The sequence below is a fragment of the Neoarius graeffei genome, chromosome 5 (assembly GCF_027579695.1).
Source record: "Neoarius graeffei isolate fNeoGra1 chromosome 5, fNeoGra1.pri, whole genome shotgun sequence".
NCBI lineage: Eukaryota > Metazoa > Chordata > Actinopteri > Siluriformes > Ariidae > Neoarius > Neoarius graeffei.
In genome coordinates, this window is record NC_083573.1 from 8,591,597 (window position 1) to 8,613,698 (window position 22,102).

General features: G+C 42.7%; 1 protein-coding gene across 1 annotated transcript; it reads right to left on the reverse strand.

Moving 5' to 3' along the window:
* Window positions 1–213: 213 nt before the first annotated feature.
* On the reverse strand, window positions 214–18,391 carry sbk1 (SH3 domain binding kinase 1). The gene is made up of 4 exons (XM_060921143.1): window positions 17,920–18,391; window positions 12,202–12,386; window positions 11,777–11,979; window positions 214–3,798 (listed from the first exon to the last, which is right to left on the reverse strand). The coding sequence occupies exons 1-4, from the start codon at window positions 17,958–17,960 to the stop codon at window positions 3,031–3,033; spliced, it is 1,197 nt and encodes a 398-aa protein (XP_060777126.1). The 5' UTR covers window positions 17,961–18,391; the 3' UTR covers window positions 214–3,030.
* Window positions 18,392–22,102: the final 3,711 nt, after the last annotated feature.

Sequence of the window (22,102 nt, forward strand, 5' to 3'; positions counted from 1 at the left end):
TGCCCTCTTATCTAATGTGTGCACCTGTTCCGTGTTCAGCCTTTAAATACGTTCCTTATATTCTCCGTTCCTCTTTGCGAAGTCTTGCCATTCATTTCATGCCTTTCAAAGCATTCTTCTTTTCTGTTTGCATTAAACAATGATTACAATTCTTGGATGGATCACAATAAATATACACACTTGCTTCCTGCAACAAAAGTGTCCACAGTTCAGTTCGTCCCATTCGTATCATTTTATTCGACATGATACAGTTTAGCAAAGACCAACGTCTTCTATGACACATATACCTCTTGTACCGTCTGCTACATAATTTAATACTGTGGGGGTTTTTTGTTTCTTTGTTTTTTTGTTTAGTTTTTGCAGCATCAAACACCAAACCCCTATAACCCATCCCCAAGTTGTTCTTCTCGCTTGCTTTTTGATCATTCTTCACCTGCTGAACTCAAACGTTGCAACTGTTATCCCCCTGCTACACTAACTACCATGCCCTACTTTCTTATTTTTGCTTCAAAAGTTAGAAAGAAACTCCTTAATGCTATCTTATTTGACCCAAATATGAAAAATACTAAAGGTATCGGTCCCCCAGACATCCTTTGAAAACAGGTGCTAATCTTCAGGCTACTACAATTTGCTTCTGTGCAGGATATTCGTTAATAAAGTTTCTTACAATTAAAAAAAAAAAAAGCTACATAATGGCACTACCTGAACACATACTGAACATTTGTGCCCGTTAACCCTCTTGACAATAGTCCTTAAAGTTTCTTAAACAAGCTATAAAAACCTTGTGCTTATACAGAACTATTAAACACAACCACACACACACACACACGTACATATATACCGTAATAAAGAATCCCTGTCATCTACAGATAGCTTTTCCCCCATATATGCGTGTAGGTGAGTGATGTCATATCCTGTGTAACGACAATGTCCATACATGGGAAGTGGCCGTATAGTTTACTTCGTAGAAATGCATATCAGTCAAAAATCTCCGCAGTTATCAGCCCACTGATAGGCTGGATGGTTGAGTCACATGACTAGACGGAGGGCCGCCTCAGAAAAACGGAGTTCGTCTCGGGATGAAGTTCTCGTTGTATGCTCTGAACCATCAAGGATTAAGGAAGAAGAACGACAAGAAGAAGAAGTACTCTGAACTGGAAAGACCGATCTACAGGCTTGAACAAAGCTACCTGATCTCAAAGTCGTATCTCGTATCACAATTTGCTCGTACTAAAGAGGAAGAATAGGACGTTGTGAAAGTCGTAAAATAGGAAGTGCTTCTATGATCCTACCACTCAATAAATTAGTACCGAAAGTCCACTAATTGAGAACTATAATAACGGAGAAGTTATGAGAAATTACATGTAATCATGAATATAGTTTTCTGTCAGGAAATTTATGGAAGGAGTCTCCAGCGTCGGCGCTTTGTAACGGTCAGGAGGTTTTACAACATGGGGGAGGGAATTTGCGCTGACTCGTCTTCTGGATGCTCCGCTACTTTGACGTAACTAGAAATGGATAATAAAAAGTGTGACGTATTGTATGTTCATTAGCAAAACAGTGGAATTGTTGGCAATTTGCTCTTGTACGGTACAAGAATAATAAAAAACGCTTCAGGAGGTGCTGTTATCGGAAAATAATCAGTAAAACATCAATTAGGCTACGTTCACACTGCAGGCTGAAGTGACTCAAATCCGATCTTTTCGCCCATATGTGACCTGTATCCGACTTTTTATTGACAATATGAACGACACAGATCCGATTTTTTCAAATCCGACCCAGGCCGTTTGGATACGTGGTCCTAATTCCGATTCCTATCCGCTCTTTTCATATGCGACTTCAGTCTGAACCGCCAGGTCGCATTCATCCGACTTACACGTCATCAACAAGCCACAAACGCCACTATTCTGCGCTGAAGTAGGCGGCGGGTCTCTCAAAAAAAGTTACAACAACATGGCGCATAATCACGGGCGCAGATAGAGGGTGGGACTCGTCCCACCCAGATTTAAATTCACCTCGTTCGGTCCCCCCCACTTATAGGGAGGAAAAAACGTCTATGCTGTCTTTCTTTGCATAAGGCAAACCTCACGGAAAAATCAAAAGACTAATTACCATTCGGTTTATTGAGGTGCACAGCAGTGTATACATAGTTGCAACAACTCACATAAAACAAAACAAAGACTGATATTCGGCTGGTTGAGCTGCGCAGACTGCACAGGTTGCAAGCTCGAGCTTGGTTGCTATGGTAACCCACAACAAGTTTGACAGGCATATCGGGGTTGGGGTTGGTTTGCTGGCAGCTTTGTCCCCCCCAGTTCAAAAAACGTATCTGTGCCCCTGCGCATGACATCAATGCGAGGGACGCTTCGGGCTGTGAAGGTTCTGAATCTTCTCAATGGAAGGACGCAGAGGTTAGGGAGCTGATTTCCATTTGGGGGGATGCAGCTATTCAAGCTAGATTGGATGGGTCATACCGCAACCAGGCGGTTTTACTTCCGTAAACACTGGCCATGCTCACTGCGTGTGACGTCGTCGTATCCTGCAATGCGTATGCGGAACACTTTTAGGTCGCTTTTCGTTCATACTGAGGATCACATACAAGTCACATATATTTGTTAATGTGAACGACCTCACAAAAAAATCGGATTTCACAAAAAAATCGGAATTGAGCATTAAGCCTTGCAGTGTGAACTGCAAGTAAGTCAACATTTTACCACCATACTACATTGATTGTTTTCCGATAACAACATGCCCCAAAATGTTTTACTCCTTATATATTGGCTTTTTTGTCTGGGTTTTCGTCTGATATTGCACATCGACTGAATAAATTGTCTTCGCTTTGAATAAATATCGAAATAAAACCACTTCCTAATAGTGGATTCTAGGGGTGTTTTGGACCCTACGGTACGGTATCTTCAGCTCCAGTCCCAAATTCCTTTCCGATCTGTTTCGCCTTTCATGTACAAAAAAAACAGGGCTGGTCTAATTCCTATGAATATATCTTATGAATATGGAAGTAAGTGTGTGCTTTCATACGCAGATCTCGATGGGCGTGGCCATTACCATCTTACTCTTGTCCTGCCGATTAGGGGAAGGACTTTTTGAAAGCTCCTCCCTCGACGAGTGCGGGTCTGACAGGATGCTACGTTTCAGAGGCGTGGGTCGGAGACAGGAAGTGCTCGGCGTGGAGGCGTGTTCTCCGTGTTTATGGGAGGAGCCTCGTGTGGCTCTAGAGGCTCGGCAGGAAGCTCTTCTGCGATGATGGGTGAGTAGATCATATTTTAGGAAGTAAAAAACCTCTTTGACGCCGCAGCGACGCTCAGGCTCAGGCGCTAGGAGTCGGCTGAACATGCGCAGTGCGTCGTCAGAGAAGCGGCGCCATTGTGAGGGCACAGCGCCCGGAGGGCAGGCGCCATGCTGCCAGCGCTGGAACTCTGCATAAAAGTTGTCACTGGGCAGCGCTGCTTCCCATGGGAAGTTTCCCGTCAGCATGCAGAAAAGGAGCACGCCGAAAGCCCATACGTCCTGAGGCGTTGCCACTACGATGCCCTCGGAGCCTGTGACTTGGCACACCTCGGCTGCTGTGTATGGGATGGTGCCGCTGACTCGTTTGACACGGCTGCCTGCCCTCCTTGTCATTCCAAAGTCAGCCAGCTTTACATGTCGGCACTCGCGGTCAAACAGGAGCACGTTTTCTGGCTTCACGTCTCGGTGGACCAGACTTTTACTGTGCATGAAGTCCAGAGCCAAGCCGAGCTGCTGCACACACCGTTTGACCATGTCCTCAGGCAAGCCAGCCTGTGCAAAGGACAGAAAGGGTGAAAAGAGAGAAATTAAAGTGAGGGGGTTGGTTAATCAAAAGGAATTATAAACAGCTCAGGCCTGGCTGTGGCAAAAAAAAACACACAAACCAGTTTTCCATCTCACTACACCCCCAAGTATTTTACACGGTTAGTTATATCCAAACACACTGCTCTGACTGACCAGTGAAGGCAAACAGACATCGCACTTCATTCAAAAGGAACTATAAATACCGTACCGCTGAGTGTACAAGCCGACGATGAGCAAACTATCGGGGGAGGAAAAATAAAAGCGACACCAAAGAGAGATGGATCTTAATTGAAGGAGCTGAGGAAATGATGTTCAGAGGCTGGAGATGAACGCATCAGTGAGGGGAAAAAAGAGACACGAGACCTGGCCATGACCTCAGGAAAATGAACAGAGCGAGATCGAGGAAAAAAAAAACAACAACAACAGAGAGGTGATGACAGGATTCGGATGAGTGTAAAGAAATGACAAGAATTCATTTATAATCTGCTATAATCTATTTATCCAGCATTATTGTTATACTTGCGAAGGAAGCTGCATTTAGTTTTACAGCGATGGTTACTATGAGTTACGAAAAGCATTACGAATTCCAGAATACGTTATCAGGAGTGTTTGCATTACAATCTATAGCAGACCTGGGCATTTTCCGGCCCGCGGGCCGCATCCGGCCCTTTGGTTCATTCTGACCGGCCCGCGTAAGGTTAATTAGAAATTACAAAATAAACGTATTTCCTAATTTTACCTCATGCATGGACTGAATGTGCATTGCTTTTATTTTGAAGTTGTGTTCAACAAAAACGCAATGCGCGCGACATGAAAATGACATGAAATCCCACGAAACCTAATCCCGTGATAACTACTTCCGTAATTTGTCCAGACCAACCACAAACTTGTACGTCATCCTTCAAACGGTCCAGCCAATCACATAGTGTGACGTCACCAGCAAGCGCCGGAGCCCGAGCCGATCTGTAGATCTGATACCTACACCGAATCGACTGATGATCATCTGTCAGCTGTGCTTCGCATCTCCACCTCAGACATTCAACCTGACTCTGATGCACTCGTTAAAGACCAACAGAGACTAGATTTCTCTCACTGAACAAATAAACACCAAATGAGGTGATTAGACTACAAATGTGGGCATCATTATTATAATATGATGTATCTTGCTTCATATTTGGAGTATAAAGACAATATTGTGATGTCTTTATTGTGTTTTGGGCTGAATGTGACTGAAAAAAAATGGTACAAACGCTCACATTTCGCTAACCATTGTTTTGGGAAATTTGATTGAATAAATGACATTTTTTGTAAGGCAACCTCGTTTTTTCCAGACTCTTACCAGTCTTAGCAGCTTGTAAAAACAATGATATTTATTGCTTTATATAAAGAAATACAATTAATATTATGCAGAATTTAGTTCAGCCTTATGGTCCGGCCCTCCACAAAATTTTCTGTTTCTCATGTGGCCCTATGGAAAAAATAATTGCCCACCCCTGGTCTATAGCAATGATATTTATAATATAATGCATTATAAATGGTGAACTGAATGCATTCGGTAAACTTCAGTTTATTTGGTATTCGTGACATAATGCGCTATAAACACTACTTATAATGTATTCCGTATGCAGACAACAATACAGATTGTATTTATGAGGCATTTGTTGTTATAACGCCCTGAATTACAATATATCTTGGAAAGCTAATGAATAAAATGAATTACATTAGACAGCAGTTGTTATAACGCATGGTGAAATGTTAACAGAATACACTGTAAGTAGTTCGTAATACAGTACGTCATGCCACTAATGTATTCATTGGTCATTATATACAGTATGTGTCATTTTAATCTACGTATTATACTTGAACGCTGAAAGTAGTTGTTATAATGCATAATGAATTGTTAACAAGATACAAACTGGGACTGAGTTTCTATGATATTGGATTGATGACAATGTGTTATGAATGGTTATAATTAGTGCTGTCAAGCGATTAAAATATTTAATCGCGATTAATGTCGCGACTGTCATAGTTAACTTGCGATTAATCGCAATTTAATCGCACATTTTTGTCACATGAAAAGCCATTGTAATTCTCTTATCAGCATAAAAATGTGAATGGGGTTGTTTTGTACCAATGTTTTTTTTATTGCAAAGCATAACACGTCTTGACACAGCCACTGCAAAGTGAAACCTAAGCCGAGCACCGGGGCTAGCAAAAGAACCATGAGTGAAGTGATCTACTGCTTGAGTTAGTCTACAACTCTAATCAGAGAGACAGGTTACACAGTGACGGTAGGCTTGACATGCTTGATTATAATATAAAGTACACTATTATATTAACTTTAAGTTGTTCGTTGATAAATATTGCATTGAATCTGATCTTTACTGTTTCAGCTCACTTAACACATTTTGTACTTTTACACTTTCTGCCTGTTGATGCGTCGCGCTGTCCAATCAGAGGCGGCCAAATTTGCCTGGGATAGCATTGAGTTTACGTTCAGAGGGATCTGGCTTCTTTAGACGCTGTCTTCTTAAAACTGAATAAATATTTAAAAAGAGCCAAATGAGCCAGTCTTTTGAACGGCTCTTTTCAAACAATGGATCACAAAGATGCGGATCTCATCAAAGAGCCATAAATCCCATCTCTACTAGCGCGCCCTGTCCACGCTGATTCTTTGGGGGGGGGGGGGGGGCAGAGGACTCTGGCTGTGCAGGGCGTGGCATTACAGTCTAGCCGCTATCGTTTTTCTAAGCAAAGTCTCTGTTCCAAGTTCCTGGCAGTTTCAAAAGCTTATGAAAAACCTACATCATGTCACAGAGCGTTAATCTCGCGATAAAAAAATTATCACCGTTAAAATTGAGTCAAGTTAACGCGTTAATAACGTGACATTTTTGACAGCACTAGTTATAATGCATAATGAATTGTTAACAAGATAAACTGGGATTGAGTTTCTTTGGCATTGGATTGGTGACATCATGTGTTATGAATGGTTATAATGTATTATGAATTGTTAACAAAATACAAACTGGGATTGAGTTTTCTTTGGTATTGGTTTGGCACTATAATGTGTTATGAACGGTTATAATGCATAATGAATTGTTAATATAATACAAACTGGGCTTGAGTTTCTTTGCCATTGGATTGGTGACATACTCGTAATGTGTTATGAATGGTTATAATGTATTATGAATTATTAACAAAATACAAACTGGGATTGACTCTCTTTGGTATTGGTTTGGTGACATAATGTGTGATGAATGGTTATAATACTTTATGAACTGTTAACAAAATACAAACTGGGATTGAGTTTCATTGTACTAGATTGGTGACATAAAGTGTTATGAATAGTTATAATGCATTATGAATTATTAACAAAATACAAACTGGGATTGACTTTCTTTGGTGACGTAACGTGTTATGAATGGTGATAATGCATTATGAATTGTTAACAGAATCCAAGCAGGGATTGAGTTTCTTTGGTTTTGGATTGGTGACATAATCTGTTATGAATGGCTATAATGCATTAGGAATTGTGAACAGAATAAAAACTGGGATTGAATTTCTTTGTACTGGATTGGTAACATAATGTGAGTTTCAATGTACTGGATTGATTATAATGCATTATAAATTGCTCACAAAATACAAACTGGGATTGAGTTTCACTGTACTGTATTAGCTTGGTGACATAATGTGTTATGAATGGTTATAATGCATTATGAATTGGTTAACAGAATCCAAACTGGGATGGAGTTTCTTTGGTATTGGATTGGTGACATAACATGTTATGAATGGTTATATTATGAATTGTTAACAGAATAGAAACGTTACAATTAATTCCATTAACAATTCAGAATCTGTTTTTAAAGCATTGTATAATGACATTTAAAAAAATCTATTCCACTGAAAAGCAATGGCTCAACAGAATGCATTATAAGTAAAATTCTTTGTAAATTCTATCAACAATGCAAAAGAAACTTGGTCACAGTTTGCCTAGTGCGTTATATTTATTCCCAGACACCCATATGAGTGTAGATTATTGACACATATGATATTATAGCCTCGTTATAATACAACCCTGATTCCAAAAAAGTTGGGACAAAGTACAAATTGTAAATAAAAACGGAATGCAATGATGTGGAAGTTTCAAAATTCCATATTTTATTCAGAATAGAACATAGATGACATATCAAATGTTTAAACTGAGAAAATGTATCATTTAAAGAGAAAAATTAGGTGATTTTAAATTTCATGACAGCAACACATCTCAAAAAAGTTGGGACAAGGCCATGTTTCCCACTGTGAGACATCCCCTTTTCTCTTTACAACAGTCTGTAAACGTCTGGGGACTGAGGAGACAAGTTGCTCAAGTTTAGGGATAGGAATGTTAACCCATTCTTGTCCAATGTAGGATTCTAGTTGCTCAACTGTCTTAGGTCTTTTTTGTCGTATCTTCCATTTTATGATGCGCCAAATGTTTTCTATGGGTGAAAGATCTGGACTGCAGGCTGGCCAGTTCAGTACCCGGACCCTTCTTCTACCCAGCCATGATGCTGTAATTGATGCAGTATGTGGTTTGGCATTGTCATGTTGGAAAATGCAAGGTCTTCCCTGAAAGAGACGTCGTCTGGATGGGAGCATATGTTGCTCTAGAACCTGGATATACCTTTCAGCATCGACGGTGTCTTTCCAGATGTGTAAGCTGCCCATGCCACATGCACTAATGCAACCCCATACCATCAGAGATGCAGGCTTCTGAACTGAGCGCTGATAACAACTCGGGTCGTCCTTCTCCTCTTTAGTCCGAATGACACGGCGTCCCTGATTTCCATAAAGAACTTCAAATTTTGATCCGTCTGACCACAGAACAGTTTTCCACTTTGCCACAGTCCATTTTAAATGAGCCTTGGCCCAGAGAAGACGTCTGCGCTTCTGGATCATGTTTAGATACGGCTTCTTCTTTGAACTATAGAGTTTTAGCTGGCAACGGCGGATGGCACGGTGAATTGTGTTCACAGATAATGTTCTCTGGAAATATTCCTGAGCCCATTTTGTGATTTCCAATACAGAAGCATGCCTGTATGTGATGCAGTGCCATCTAAGGGCCCGAAGATCACGGGCACCCAGTGTGGTTTTCCGGCCTTGACCCTTATGCACAGAGATTCTTCCAGATTCTCTGAATCTTTTGATGATATTATGCACTGTAGATGATGATATGTTCAAACTCTTTGCAATTTTACACTGTCGAACTCCTTTCTGATATTGCTCCACTATTTGTCGGTGCAGAATTAGGGGGATTGGTGATCCTCTTCCCATCTTTACTTCTGAGAGCCGCTGCCACTCCAAGATGCTCTTTTTATACCCAGTCATGTTAATGACCTATTGCCAATTGACCTAATGAGTTGCAATTTGGTCCTCCAGCTGTTCCTTTTTTGTACCTTTAACTTTTCCAGCCTCTTGTCCCAACTTTTTTGAGATGTGTTGCTGTCATGAAATTTCAAATGAGCCAATATATGGCATGAAATTTCAAAATGTCTCACTTTCGACATTTGATATGTTGTCTATGTTCTATTGTGAATACAATATCAGTTTTTGAGATGTGTAAATTATTGCATTCCGTTTTTATTTACAATTTGTACTTTGTCCCAACTTTTTTGGAATCGGGGTTGTACCTTCCAAGTTGTATTTATGAGCTTCAGGTAAAGTGGGACATTCTACATATGAAGGCCTTATGTGTAATAACCGAAGAATACATTCATACAACATTTTGGAGTAATTACTGTGTAATGATTTTTTTCATATTGTTATAATTACTAATGACAATGCATGACGCTTTCTAACAACAGCTATCATGCTTTGTTCACAACATATTATATCACTAATACCAAAGAAACAGACCCACCAGAAATAAATACAAAATAGATGATCATAAAAAATTAAAAAGCTGGTTTTGAGGAAAGATTGAGATGAAGGCTCTTCTGAAGAAGCTTTGAATAAGCTGAGTAAACAAGGCTCACAGAGCAGAGATCAGTGAAGCAGGTATGAGTGACACAGACTCGTGAACTTTCCAGGCGCCTCTTTTATGCAAAGAATATTAGCTTGTGTCTTGAGAATATTCATATTTCCGAAATTTCTGAACGAAAAAAAAAAGAACAAAAACAGCAGATAAACAATTTTTATGCCAATGTACACAAAGCCAGGTCATTTCTCCAGGGAACATATGCTGTGTGTTGCTTTTGGTTTTGGCAGGCTTAAAGCACCGAAGACTTGGATTGTTTTGTTTACAATCAGCTAACGTGTATTGTCACAAATTCTTCCTCTTAGCACACAGCACGATTCGGCATCCGGCGTAAAACTATGCTCCAACTAATATGATATGTGGGTCCACATGGCAGCGACCCCACATGCATAAGTGGGACAAGCTGGAAGAAGAAGAAGAAGAAGAAGACGACACAGCATGATTCAAACCAGAGCAAGGTTTGTTTTGGTTGTAATCCTGACTCCGCCCCTGTCTTGTCATTGGTTTGTTCCCCAAACGTGTGCTCCTGTACTGTGTACTAGCACAATTGCCCCTTTTCCACCAAATCAGTTCCAGGGCTGGTTCGGGGCCAGTGCTTAGTTTGGAACCGGGTTTTCTGTTTCCACTGACAAAGAACTGGCTCTGGGGCCAGAAAAACCGGTTCCAGGCTAGCACCAACTCTCTGCTGGACCAGAGGAAAGAACCGCTTACGTCAGCGGGGGGGGCGGAGTTGTTAAGACCAACAACAATAACAAGACCGCGAAAGATCGCCATTTTTAAGCGACGAGAAGCAGCAGCTGTACAAACGCGAAGTCATCCATTATTATTATTGTTGTTGTTGTTGCTGCTGCGGCTTCTTCCGTGTTGTTTTTGCTTCGATATTCGCGCCAAGGTTTATGCAAACGTAGCGACGTAACTGACGTACGGTATACAGCGACGTAATGACGTGGCTTCCCTTAGCACCGCGAGCTATGGAAAAGCAAACTGGTTCTCAGCTGGCTCGCAAGTTGAACGAGTTGTGAACCAGCACCAGCACTGGCCCCGAACCAGCCCTGGAACTGATTTGGTGGAAAAGGGGTAAATGAGACCAAGTAACAGTCGGGTACACTACCGTTCAAAAGTTTGGGGTCACTTTGAAACGTCCTTATTTTTGAAAGAAAAGCACTGTTCTTTTCAATGAAGATCACTTTAAACTAATTAGAAATCCACTCTATACATTGCTAATGTGGTAAATGACTATTCTAGCTGCAAATGTCTGGTTTTTGGTGCAATATCTCCATAGGTGTATAGAGGTCCATTTCCAGCAACTCTCACTCCAGTGTTCTAATGGTACAATGTGTTTGCTCATTGCCTCAGAAGGCTAATGGATGATTAGAAAACCCTTGTACAATCATGTTAGCACAGCTGAAAACAGTTGAGCTCTTTAGAGAAGCTATAAAACTGACCTTCCTTTGAGCAGATTGAGTTTCTGGAGCATCACATTTGTGGGGTCGATTAAATGCTCAAAATGGCCAGAAAAATGTCTCGACTATATTTTCTATTCATTTTACAACTTATGGTGGGAAATAAAAGTGTGACTTTTCATGGAAAACAAACACAAAATTGTCTGGGTGACCCCAAACTTTTGAACGGTAGTGTATGTACTGTAGATAGACAAACTAATTAAGGGCTAAACACAGAACAGGTGAACACATTTGGGAAACAAACCAATGACAGGACAGGGGCGGAGAGCGGACAGGATTGGAGCCAAAATAAAGTCGCGTGGCATAATATAAACAAAGCACAAGCAGCTGCACACTGAAAGAGGGAATTTGTGACAATTCCAGCTGCTGTAACGTAAGCGATAACAAGGACTAACTTGTTTCACGGCTGTTCCACGGCTAATAAATGAATAAATAGTAAACTGTTGATCATAGTGATGCGCTCTACCTGGGGAGGTATGATGTCGAAGAGGTCTCCTGCAGGTGCGTACTCCTGGCCAAATACGTAACTCTCCTCGGTCTCAAAGAGAACATCCAGAGCTTTGATGATGAAAGGACTGCAGCCCAATGCTGCGGTTAAACTGTATTCACGAAGGAAACTCCGAAGCTTGGTCTTGTTCTTACTGACGTACTTTAGGGCCAGTTTTGTGCCTATTGCACACATACACACATATACAATCACCATAAGAATTATTTACTCAATGAAAACATTCAGAATCTTCAACTTTGGTTATGTCTTTGATTGTCCTGTGCCTCATTTGATACCACACCAATTCTAAGCTTGTTGAATTAGGGGCCCAAGCACTGGAACACTGTTTTTTTTTCCCCCTCTCATGAAAATCACACCAATCGCATATACACTCGTACACTTACCCTGTGTGCGGTGAGCCACCAGATCTACTCGGCCATACGTGCCCTTCCCTAACGGACCAATCAGCTCGTACTGCTGCTCCACTTCAGAGGCAGAGAGAGTGGTGATTGACAGCGCCTGCATGTCCTCCACCGGGGCCGTGCCCACATTAGTGCTCCGCGCCACCATGGACACACCCACCTGGGCACTGAAAGACAGAAAATTGCATTATTTATAGCTGATTTCATTTCCTATTTTGCTTTGGTAAGTCATTCCGATTCATTCGATGGAAGTATTTTCACGCCTAATTCACACCTGTGAGTGACAGGAACGTGGAACTGAAGAAATTTCAAACCACGTGTGCCACAGGATTGGTCCAAGGAATAATTTGGATTTCTCACTTGACCGAATCATACCTTTCACAGAATGAAAAGACAAGCCCGAGAAGAGTCGCTGTAATGAAAACGTAATAGCGCCCCCTGAAGTCCTGGAGCACTTGTATGTGGTTGCGAACACAAACCTGCAGAGAGTATGTAGGCTCGTGAAGGTGGTTTTGATGTCACACAACCTTTGTAGACATCATCTCCACAATATAGGGGTGTTCACACAGCAACTTTTACTCCGGTGTAGCACCGGGGCTGCCCCGGTAGAGCGTTCACACGGTACAAAGTTATACCGGTGTAGCCCCTGAAAGCTGCTTAAACCGGTGCAAATCTAACCCTGCTCAGGAGGTGGTTTAAGAAGTTTACTCCGGAGTAAATGCTAGTTTGCGGGGCAGCACCGATATAAAATGGGACGTCTGAACGTTACATGGGGTAGACTCGCTACACGTGAGGAGAGTTGATTACATACAGGCATTGCATAATTTGCATCCTGGTATTTTGCGCTTCCAAAATGGCAAATATCAACAACAACAGAACTGCGTGTCTTCCAGTGTTGCCAGATTGGGTGGTTTTAAGTGCATTTTGGCGGATTTGAACATATTTTGGGCTGGAAAACGTCAGCAGTATCTGGCAACACTGGTGTCTTCATCCACGTTGTTTTCCCGGCGCTTGGTGATGCCATGACATCCGGGAAAGGAAGTACATTTTCACGCATGCGCATATTTCATTTCCGCATTATTACTATCGTATAGCACGGTCGTAAAAACTGCTGTGTGAACGCAAGTGGGGCTGCACCGGTGCTAACACGCTTCTCTCTAGTAAGCAGGTTTGTGACGTGTGAACGCTCCACAAAATTTACACTGGTGTAAGATATATCGCAACAAAATACATCGGTGCAGCATCGATGCAAATATGTGCCGTGTGAACACCCCTTATGTATGCTAAGGCGTGAAGAAATGCCTTGGAGGAGAATGCCAATTGACCCAGACGCATGGCTGGCTGGAATATCACCACCCACTCACCCACCCACACTCTGCCAAAAGCTGTTTTCCTCCCATTTCCTCATACGGTTCAATTTCCTCCTTCTCTCTTCATTGCTCCGACTTGCCAAAGTCCAGATAGCTTAGCTTTTCTCAGAATACTCATCATTTACCGTATATACACAGGCCTTGTACAAATATAGCTCTTCCATGTGTTACCTGATGCCTTTTGTGATTTCCTGTGTTTTGAGTTGATCATGGATTCAGCAGTGACTCACTGATGTTGTGCACTAGAGATGTAACTGAATAGGACTATCTCATTCAGAATGAACAGATCATGTCTTCTGAACAGATACAAGTAGTAGGCGGAGCATTGGAAAGCTTGCCAAGATGGTCCACAGGACATCTGGTTGAGACTAGATGGTGTGCACTGGGGGGGTAAAAAAAACCAACCAGAGTGGGAGGTGTTTACTTTCAGGTGGGTGAGAGGTTAGATATGAAGCTTATGGGCAAAGAAAGACCACATTCATAAGAGATCACTTCAATTTTTTCTTAGTTCAGCGTCTCCGTGCTGTGCTGGAATTCCAACACAAGCACACCTCATTTTACTTAATGAGGTCCTGCTTAGGTGATCACATGAACCAAATTTTATTGAACGAGGAAAAGTATAAAAACCACTGCTGTGGTCATCACTATCCTCTTGCAACAGGACCAGTTTGGATGGCAAAAATGGTGCTAGTAGTACCTTAAATTTAATTGGAATACAAAAATATCTATTCATCATGCCAAAAGACGAGAAGAAAAGTTTTGAGTGAGAAAAAGAAGGGTTCAATTCTGGCTTTACTGGCAGAGGGATACAGTGCGCATCAGGTTGCTTCCATCCTCAATAGTTCAAAGATGGCAGTTCATAAGAACAAGGTCAAGCAGCAGATATTGGGGACACCAAAGTTACAGACTGGCAGAGGGTGAAAACGACTCTCCACTGACTGACTGCAATGATTGTCAACTCCTTCGAATGTCACTCAATAACCGTAGGGAGTGACCTATCAAGTGACCTACAAAAAGAATGGCAAATGGCAGCTGGTATTAAGGACGGTTCGAAACAGGCTCCTCTGGGCGGCGTTGAAGTCATACAAAGCTCAATAAAAAGCCCTTCATCAATGAGAAGCAAAGAAGAGCCAGTTTGAGGTTTGCTGAAGACCATAAGGATTGGACCGTAAAGGACCGGAGTTAGGTCATCTTCTCTGATGAGTCCAGTTTTCAGCTTTTCCCATCACTTGGGCATCTAATGGTTAGACGGAGACCTGGAGAGGCCTACAAGCTACAGTGTCTCGCACCCTTTGTGAAATTTGGTGGCGGATCGGTGATGATCTGGAGGTGCTTCAGCAAGACCGGAATGGGGCAGATTTTTGTTTGTGAAGTACACATGAATTAAGCCACGTGCAAGGTTATCCTGGAAGAAAACCTGCTTCCTTCTGCTCTGACAATGTTCCCTAACTCTGAGGATTGGGATTTCCATGATGGCAAAGCTCCATGCCACACGGCCAGGTCAATCAAGGTGTGGATGGAGGACCACAAGATCAAGATCCTGTCATGGCCAGCCCTAGCCTGGGAAGCCAGACTAAATGTGAATATTTAGTCTGGCCTCGATCCGTAGACATTTCTGAAGGGTGGGGGTGGAACAAACCACTGTCTTTCAAACTGTCTCTGTGCGTATAGGCCAATGCTCTGACCAATCAGCGCAACAGTGACTGTGACGTAGTCAGAGCGCGCAGTGGGGGAGACCTTGAAATAAATAATTTTTCAAAATGCGTATTAATTAATAAACAGGTTCTAGATATTAAGAAGTTTGGAGATAATGACCACAAGTTTGGAGTCTGTACCACATACTTAACATACACTCTTATTTTTTTCAAGTGTTTTTCAAGGGTTTGCTTAAACTGTTTTTGAGAGTTTTTATTTAGTGGTGTTTGGTGAAATAATGTCCCTTAAATTTAAAATAACGGGAAAATAAGAAACCATCAAAAAGTAATGTTTCAAAGCTGTTTATTAATTGTTCGTACTGCACAAACTAGCCCCATCCTTTTGGCTACGAGCGGAGCCAGCTGGTAGATCAGACTTTTGCCATAGCCGGTCGGCAAAACAGCGAAAACGTCCTTCTTGAAAAGGAATGAGCGGAGAGCCTCTTCCTGCTCATGTTTCAACGAAAACTCCAAGTCTAATTCTTCTAAAACTGATTCCAAAGCGGAGTCAAACGAGCGCTGTTCACTAGCCGTAGCCATCTTTCCTGTTGCGCTTTCTCCAGCGTCGCGCAGCTTTGTCGTCACTCCTGCAAAAGCCCGCCCAAAGAATCCAAACAAAAACCTTGTGTTGTGATTGGCGGGCACGATTTGATGCCCGGGGTGTTTTTGTTTATATGGTGCGAGGCTAGACCCACTCGCTAGGCAAAAATATTTTTGTCCGCTAGGCGGGTGGGTCTAGTTTACTAGTCTAGGCCAGCCCAATCTCCAGACCTGAACCCCATTGAAGACTTCTGGAACGTGATCAAGAGGAAGATGGATGGTCACAAGCCGCCAAACAGAGCTGAGCTGATTGAATTCTTGCACCAGGAGTGGCATAAGATCACTCAAAAGCAACGTGAAAGACTGGTAGAGATGCATGAAAGCTGTGATTAAATCTCAGGGTTGTTCCACCAAATATTGATTTCTGAACTCATTCTAAGTTCAAACATTAGTGTTGTGTTGTTGAAAAACTGAATATGACCTTGATTTCTATGCATTATTCAAGGTCTGAAAACACTTCATCTTGTTTGTTATTTTGAAAAGTTGTCATTTTATGCAATTAAATGCTCTAAGAGACAATATTTTATGTGGAATTTGGGGGAAATGGTGTCAGGAGTTTATGGAATAAAACAAATATGTTCATGTTCCTCAAACATGTACCTATAAATAGTAAAACCAGAGAGACGGATAATTTTGCTGCGGTCACTTAATTTTTTCCCAGAGCTGTGTGTGTGTGTGTGTGTGTGTGTGTGTGTGTGTGTGTGTGTGTGTGTGTGTGTGTCCCAGTTTAGGTCACGCCTACTTCAATTTTAATACAGATACAACTAGTGTTGTTGTGTTACACCCTTATTGTTCACAATAGCAGCGTGTGAGCGCTCTTTCCATGCGTGATATACGGTACTTGATCACTGCTACTTTGCCGCAGCGGCGTTATCAAGTATACAACTCAAACCTCTACATTCTCAAATGTCCGAAGTAGCTGTAGGGGGTTCAGTAACCTGAATCCTGTCTAATCCTGATTTAACCCTTTGATAAACACACAGGTCTCCATAACTATCATATATGTTTTTCGAGTACTTTCCGTGAATAATTCAAGGTCATGTCAGAATAATATGCTCGAATAAGATGAATAAGTGGATCCTTATTTATTTATTTATTTATTTATTTACTCTGGCTCCATGCTTCAAGCTGCAAAAGTGAGAACAGGAACAGAGGGACTCGAAATGGATACAGGTGTTGATTATTTTCCTCGAACAGCACCCTTCAACCGAGTGTTTTATCCCTTGCTTGTCCAACAACGGACCTCGATCGACTCCCCTCACTGACTGTCAGTGCGTTCTCCTGTCTTAATGCAGCACAGTGCTGGTTCTACGGTATCTTTTCCCCCTTCGCAGCACTCAGTTTTCATATTCCATCACAGCTTCGAGCACAGAACGCAAACTGCAAGAACGCACTCAAACTGTTCCACAGATCAGACACTGCTCTTCACATTCTCGTCCAGGAACGGATCCAATAACCATATACACAGACAGCCAGTCAATCCAGTGGCACCCCTTTCATGGGTCAAATGTTTCGATGATCTCGGTCATACCGGAACGCGCTGATCCTGCTGATCTCCGTCCACGCCAGAGCGCGCGGTCCTTGACCTCTCTGTCGTCGGGTCATGAAAACCTGCTTGTTTTATTTTTAGAACACAAGACCAACTGGTTTGCAATTTGCTCTCATGTAAAGGCAAATTAGCCCCAAAAAAAAAACAGAACAAAGAACAGCAGGAAAGCGTTCAAGACAAGCAGGACAAATTAAAGGAAAATTTTACACTGGAATATATCAAAAAGATTAAAATTCTCAGAAACAGGATTCATGCAAAGACTAAAAGTGCACTTGATTCAACACTGATGATTTACTTATAATAAATAAAGCAACTGTTCATTTCTCTCTCTCTCTCTCACACACACACACACACACACACACACACATAAAACAAAGGGTGCGTTTGTGCCAGTCAGCCAAAATGTATTATTATTATTATTATTATTACTATTATAATAATAATTATTATTGTTATTATTATTATTGTTGTTGTTGTTGGAGCTCACCTGCTGCAGGCGCCCTCTCTCTCTGCTCCATGCTCCTGCATCCACGCGCCACCGGGTCACCTTTTAGGATCCGACGAACGCACGCACGCGCCTCCGGTAACAACCGGAGCACCAAAAGCGGCTGGCGCTCCTGTTTGGAGCAAATCAAACCCAAGTTGATCTGAGCGCTTTGTCTTTGCAGGAAGACAGCAGGGAGTCTTCACGCGCTTGCGTTTGTGCGTAACGGCGCGGAGAAGAAGAAGCAGAAGCGGCAGACTTGGTGTCCTTTGTGGGTTCCTCCGGTGTTTATTCCCGTTTGCTCGGTGCGCGCGCGCGCACGGATGACCTACTTCCTCGCGCTCCTCAGGACGGCGTCCATCACTCGTCCTCCTCGCGCGTCATTTCTCCCCGGCGCGCGCTGCGCAGATGTGCGATGTGCGGAAAGCGGGTGTGCCCAGTGCGCTGCGCCGCGCGCGCCTTCTCTCGGACCCTTTGCGCTCGCGGTGCCTCTTAAAAAAAGAAATAAATATATAACACAGGGCGCACGGGCGCGCTCACGTGAGCGCAGGGTCCTAGCGCCTGAAGATATAAGGAATTTGTCCGCTATGAATTCATTTGGAATGCGTTTAAAAGTATGCTTGTTGTTTCTATAGTAACAACTTGCACGAGGATTAACATCTCATCTCATTATCTCTAGCCGCTTTATCCTGTTCTACAGGGTCGCAGGCAAGCTAGAGAGCCTATCCCAGCTGATTACGGGCGAAAGGCGGGGTACACCCTGGACAATTTATTGGCCGGCCTTATTTATTTATTTATTTATTTATTTACTTTAGTGCTGTCAAAAATGTCGCGTTATTAACGCGCTAACCAGGGGCGTCACTAGACCCAAGACCATACTGGGGCACAAAAGGGGCACAGGAAATGTATGCGAGCGCGCGAAGCGCGCGAGCTAAAAATTTTGCACTATATTTATATTTATATTTATATTTTTTATATAATATATATTACATTTTATGTAATATATATTATATTTTATGTAATATATATTTATATATTGATATTTATATTTAGAAACGGCCTGCTTAAAACTAGTCACTAGAGCTGTAAAACTCAAAATGATTACGAGGACACTGAATCCAGGTCAATCATTTAATAATAACAGTATGAATATTTGCAACATTTGTGATAATAGCAATGTAATACTTATACTGTTGGTAATATTGTAAAAGAACATATTAACATACAATACAACACCGCCGAGTTTTTAAACTCAACCAAGAGTACTTAATGGCCAACAGTATTCACACTTGATACCTTTTAAATCACCAAACATATCTTTGTAAGCACACGCATTTTCAGCATTGAACATCTCTAAACACAATCCAAAAGCCTCTAAAAGCACCACTGTGTGTGTGTGTGTGTGTGTGTGTGTGTGTGTGTGTGTGTGTGTGTGTGTGTAGTTGTAGTACAAAAACACAGATAAAGTTGGGCCTCAGTTGGCAAGCAAAACAATCATTTTTTAAGAAGTAATCGGTAACGCCTTGGCTTCATTTTGGCAAAGCAGTCAATCACTTGACAGTGGTTCAACTTAGAGAGTTCCTCTCTCTCAACTGTCAAGATGGCTAGATTATGAAGTCTTTCTTGCCCCATTGTGCTTCTTAGCCAAGTGTGGAGGCGTCTAAGCACACTGAAAGTTCGTTCACATGAGCAGCTGGACACTGGAATGGTCAGGGATATCTGAATGACCTGTGTCAATGTTGGAAACATGACATGATCCAACAAGCCTAAAAGACATTGCATGTCTTTAATTGGAAGGTTTTCCTGCTTTCTGGACAGATAATTTTTAGCCAGTCCAAAACGCCTCTCCAAGCGCTAGGCCTACTGTGTGTGTGTGTGTGTGTGTGTGTGTGTGTGTGTGTGTGTGTGTGCGTGTGTGTGTGTGCGCGCGCGCGCGCGTGTGTGTCTGTGCGCGCGCGCGCGTGTGTGTCTGTGCGCGCGCGCGTGTGTGTGTGTGCGCAGAGCGCGTGCATGTGCAATTGAAATTCGGTTCAATAATTCAATTACAATACTCAACTGGACGTAGCCTCCAAAACAACAGTTGTGTGTCATTACGTTAGGTGGCTATCTTCACACAGTCCATCACAAAACTATCAACACGATCTGGCAACACGCAAACTGAGGGCTCGCGGCTTGCCACGTTGCAGACGACGGAATGAATGCAAACTTTTCAATATCCCTTCGTTTCAAACAAAAAATCAAGACAACACGAAAACAATGTCCCAACACATATTAATTCTACAGCGTTACAAAAATGACAGTGGAATTACTGTCTACTAACCTGTAAACAGTTGAAAAACACGGAGAGATGGTTTCCCCTGCTCTGAATTTCATTGCATCTGAGGGCTGCTGGAGTCTGCGGTCCCCATAGCAACCAAGATGTTACTCATGTCACGCGCACACTTTTTTCACATTGCTTAGTGTGCGCGAGGCCAGCCAAAACTACCAATGTAAAAGCATTGTAGATGGTCTTCTTCGCGCATCGGTTAGCCTACCCCACGTTATGAATTAATTAAATTGCAGCTATTCCCAAGTTTAAAATTCAGAGCGTTTCGTCACTGGATTTTTTTTACTGGGGCACTACAGATCTATACTGGGGCACGTGCCACAGTAAAATACCCCTGGCGACGCCGATGGCGCTAACTTGACTCAATTTTAACGGCGATAATTTTTTTATCCCGAGATTAACGCTCTGTGACATGATGTAGGTTTTTCATAAGCTTTTGAAACTGACAGGAACTTGGAACAGAGACTTTGCTTAGAAAAACGATAGCAGCTAGACTGTAATGCCACGCCACGTACAGCCAGAGTCCTCTGCCCTCCCCCGAAGAGCCACGGTGCTCGGCTTAGGTTTCGTTTTCCCATCGGCGGCTCCAGCCCGACTTTGCAGTGGCTGTGACAAGACGTGTTATGCTCTGCAATAAAAAAAAAAAACATTGGTACAACCAGTCTTCGAACTATGCCGATATTTTCGGGGGGTCCCTTTTTTTCCCTTGGGTGGGGTGCTTGCGCTTGTCTCAGAGCGCAGATCTCCATCGCACGCTCACTTCGGATATGCAAGTGCTTCCCGTTACACACGATTGCTATGTCGATAAACATCATTTTGCCAATATTTTAGAGACCCCCCAACATTTCCCAAATCATGTTTTCAAGGGATCTCATGTCTGTTTCAGGGGATCTCGGATCCCCAGAGTACCCCCGTAGTTCGAACGGTAAGCAAGCCCATTCACTTTTTTATGCTGATAAGAGAATTACAATGGTTTTTCATGTGACAAAAATGTGCGATTAAATTGCGATTAATCGCGAGTTAACTATGACAGTCGCGACATTAATCGCGCTAAAATATTTTAATCGCTTGACAGCACTAATTTATTTATTTTACCTCACCCATGGGGCGGCACGGTGGTGTAGTGGTTAGCACTGTCGCCTCACACCAAGAAGGTCCAGGTTCGAGCCCCGTGGCCGGCGAGGGCCTTTCTGTGTGGAGTTTGCATGTTCTCTCCGTGTCCGCGTGTGGGTGCTCCGGTTTCCCCCAAAGACATGCAGGTTAGGTTAATTGGTGACTCTAAATTGACCGTAGGTGTGAGTGTGAATGGTTGTCTGTGTCCATGTTGCCCCTTTTCCACCAAAGCAGTTCCAGGGCTGGTTCGGGGCCAGTGCTTAGTTTGGAACCGGGTTTTCTGTTTCCACTGACAAAGAACTGGCTCTGGGGCCAGAAAACCCGGTTCCAGGCTAGCACCAACTCTCTGCTGGGCCAGAGGAAAGAACCGCTTACGTCAGCGGGGGTGCGGAGTTGTTAAGACCAACACCAATAACAAGACCACGAAAGATCGCCATTTTTAAGCGACGAGAAGCAGCAGCTGTACAAATGCGAAGTCATCCATTATTATTGTTGTTGCCGCTGCTGCTTCTTCCGTGTTGTTTTTGCTTTGATATTCGCGCCAAGGTTTATGTAAACGTAGTGCCGTAACTGACGTATACAGCGACGTAACTGACATATACAGCGACGTAATGACGTATACAGCGACGTAATGACGTGGCTCCGCTTAGCACCGCGAGCTATGGAAAAGCAAACTGGTTCTCAGCTGGCTCGCAAGTTGAACAAGTTGTGAACCAGCACCAGCACTGGCTCCAAACCAGCCCTGGA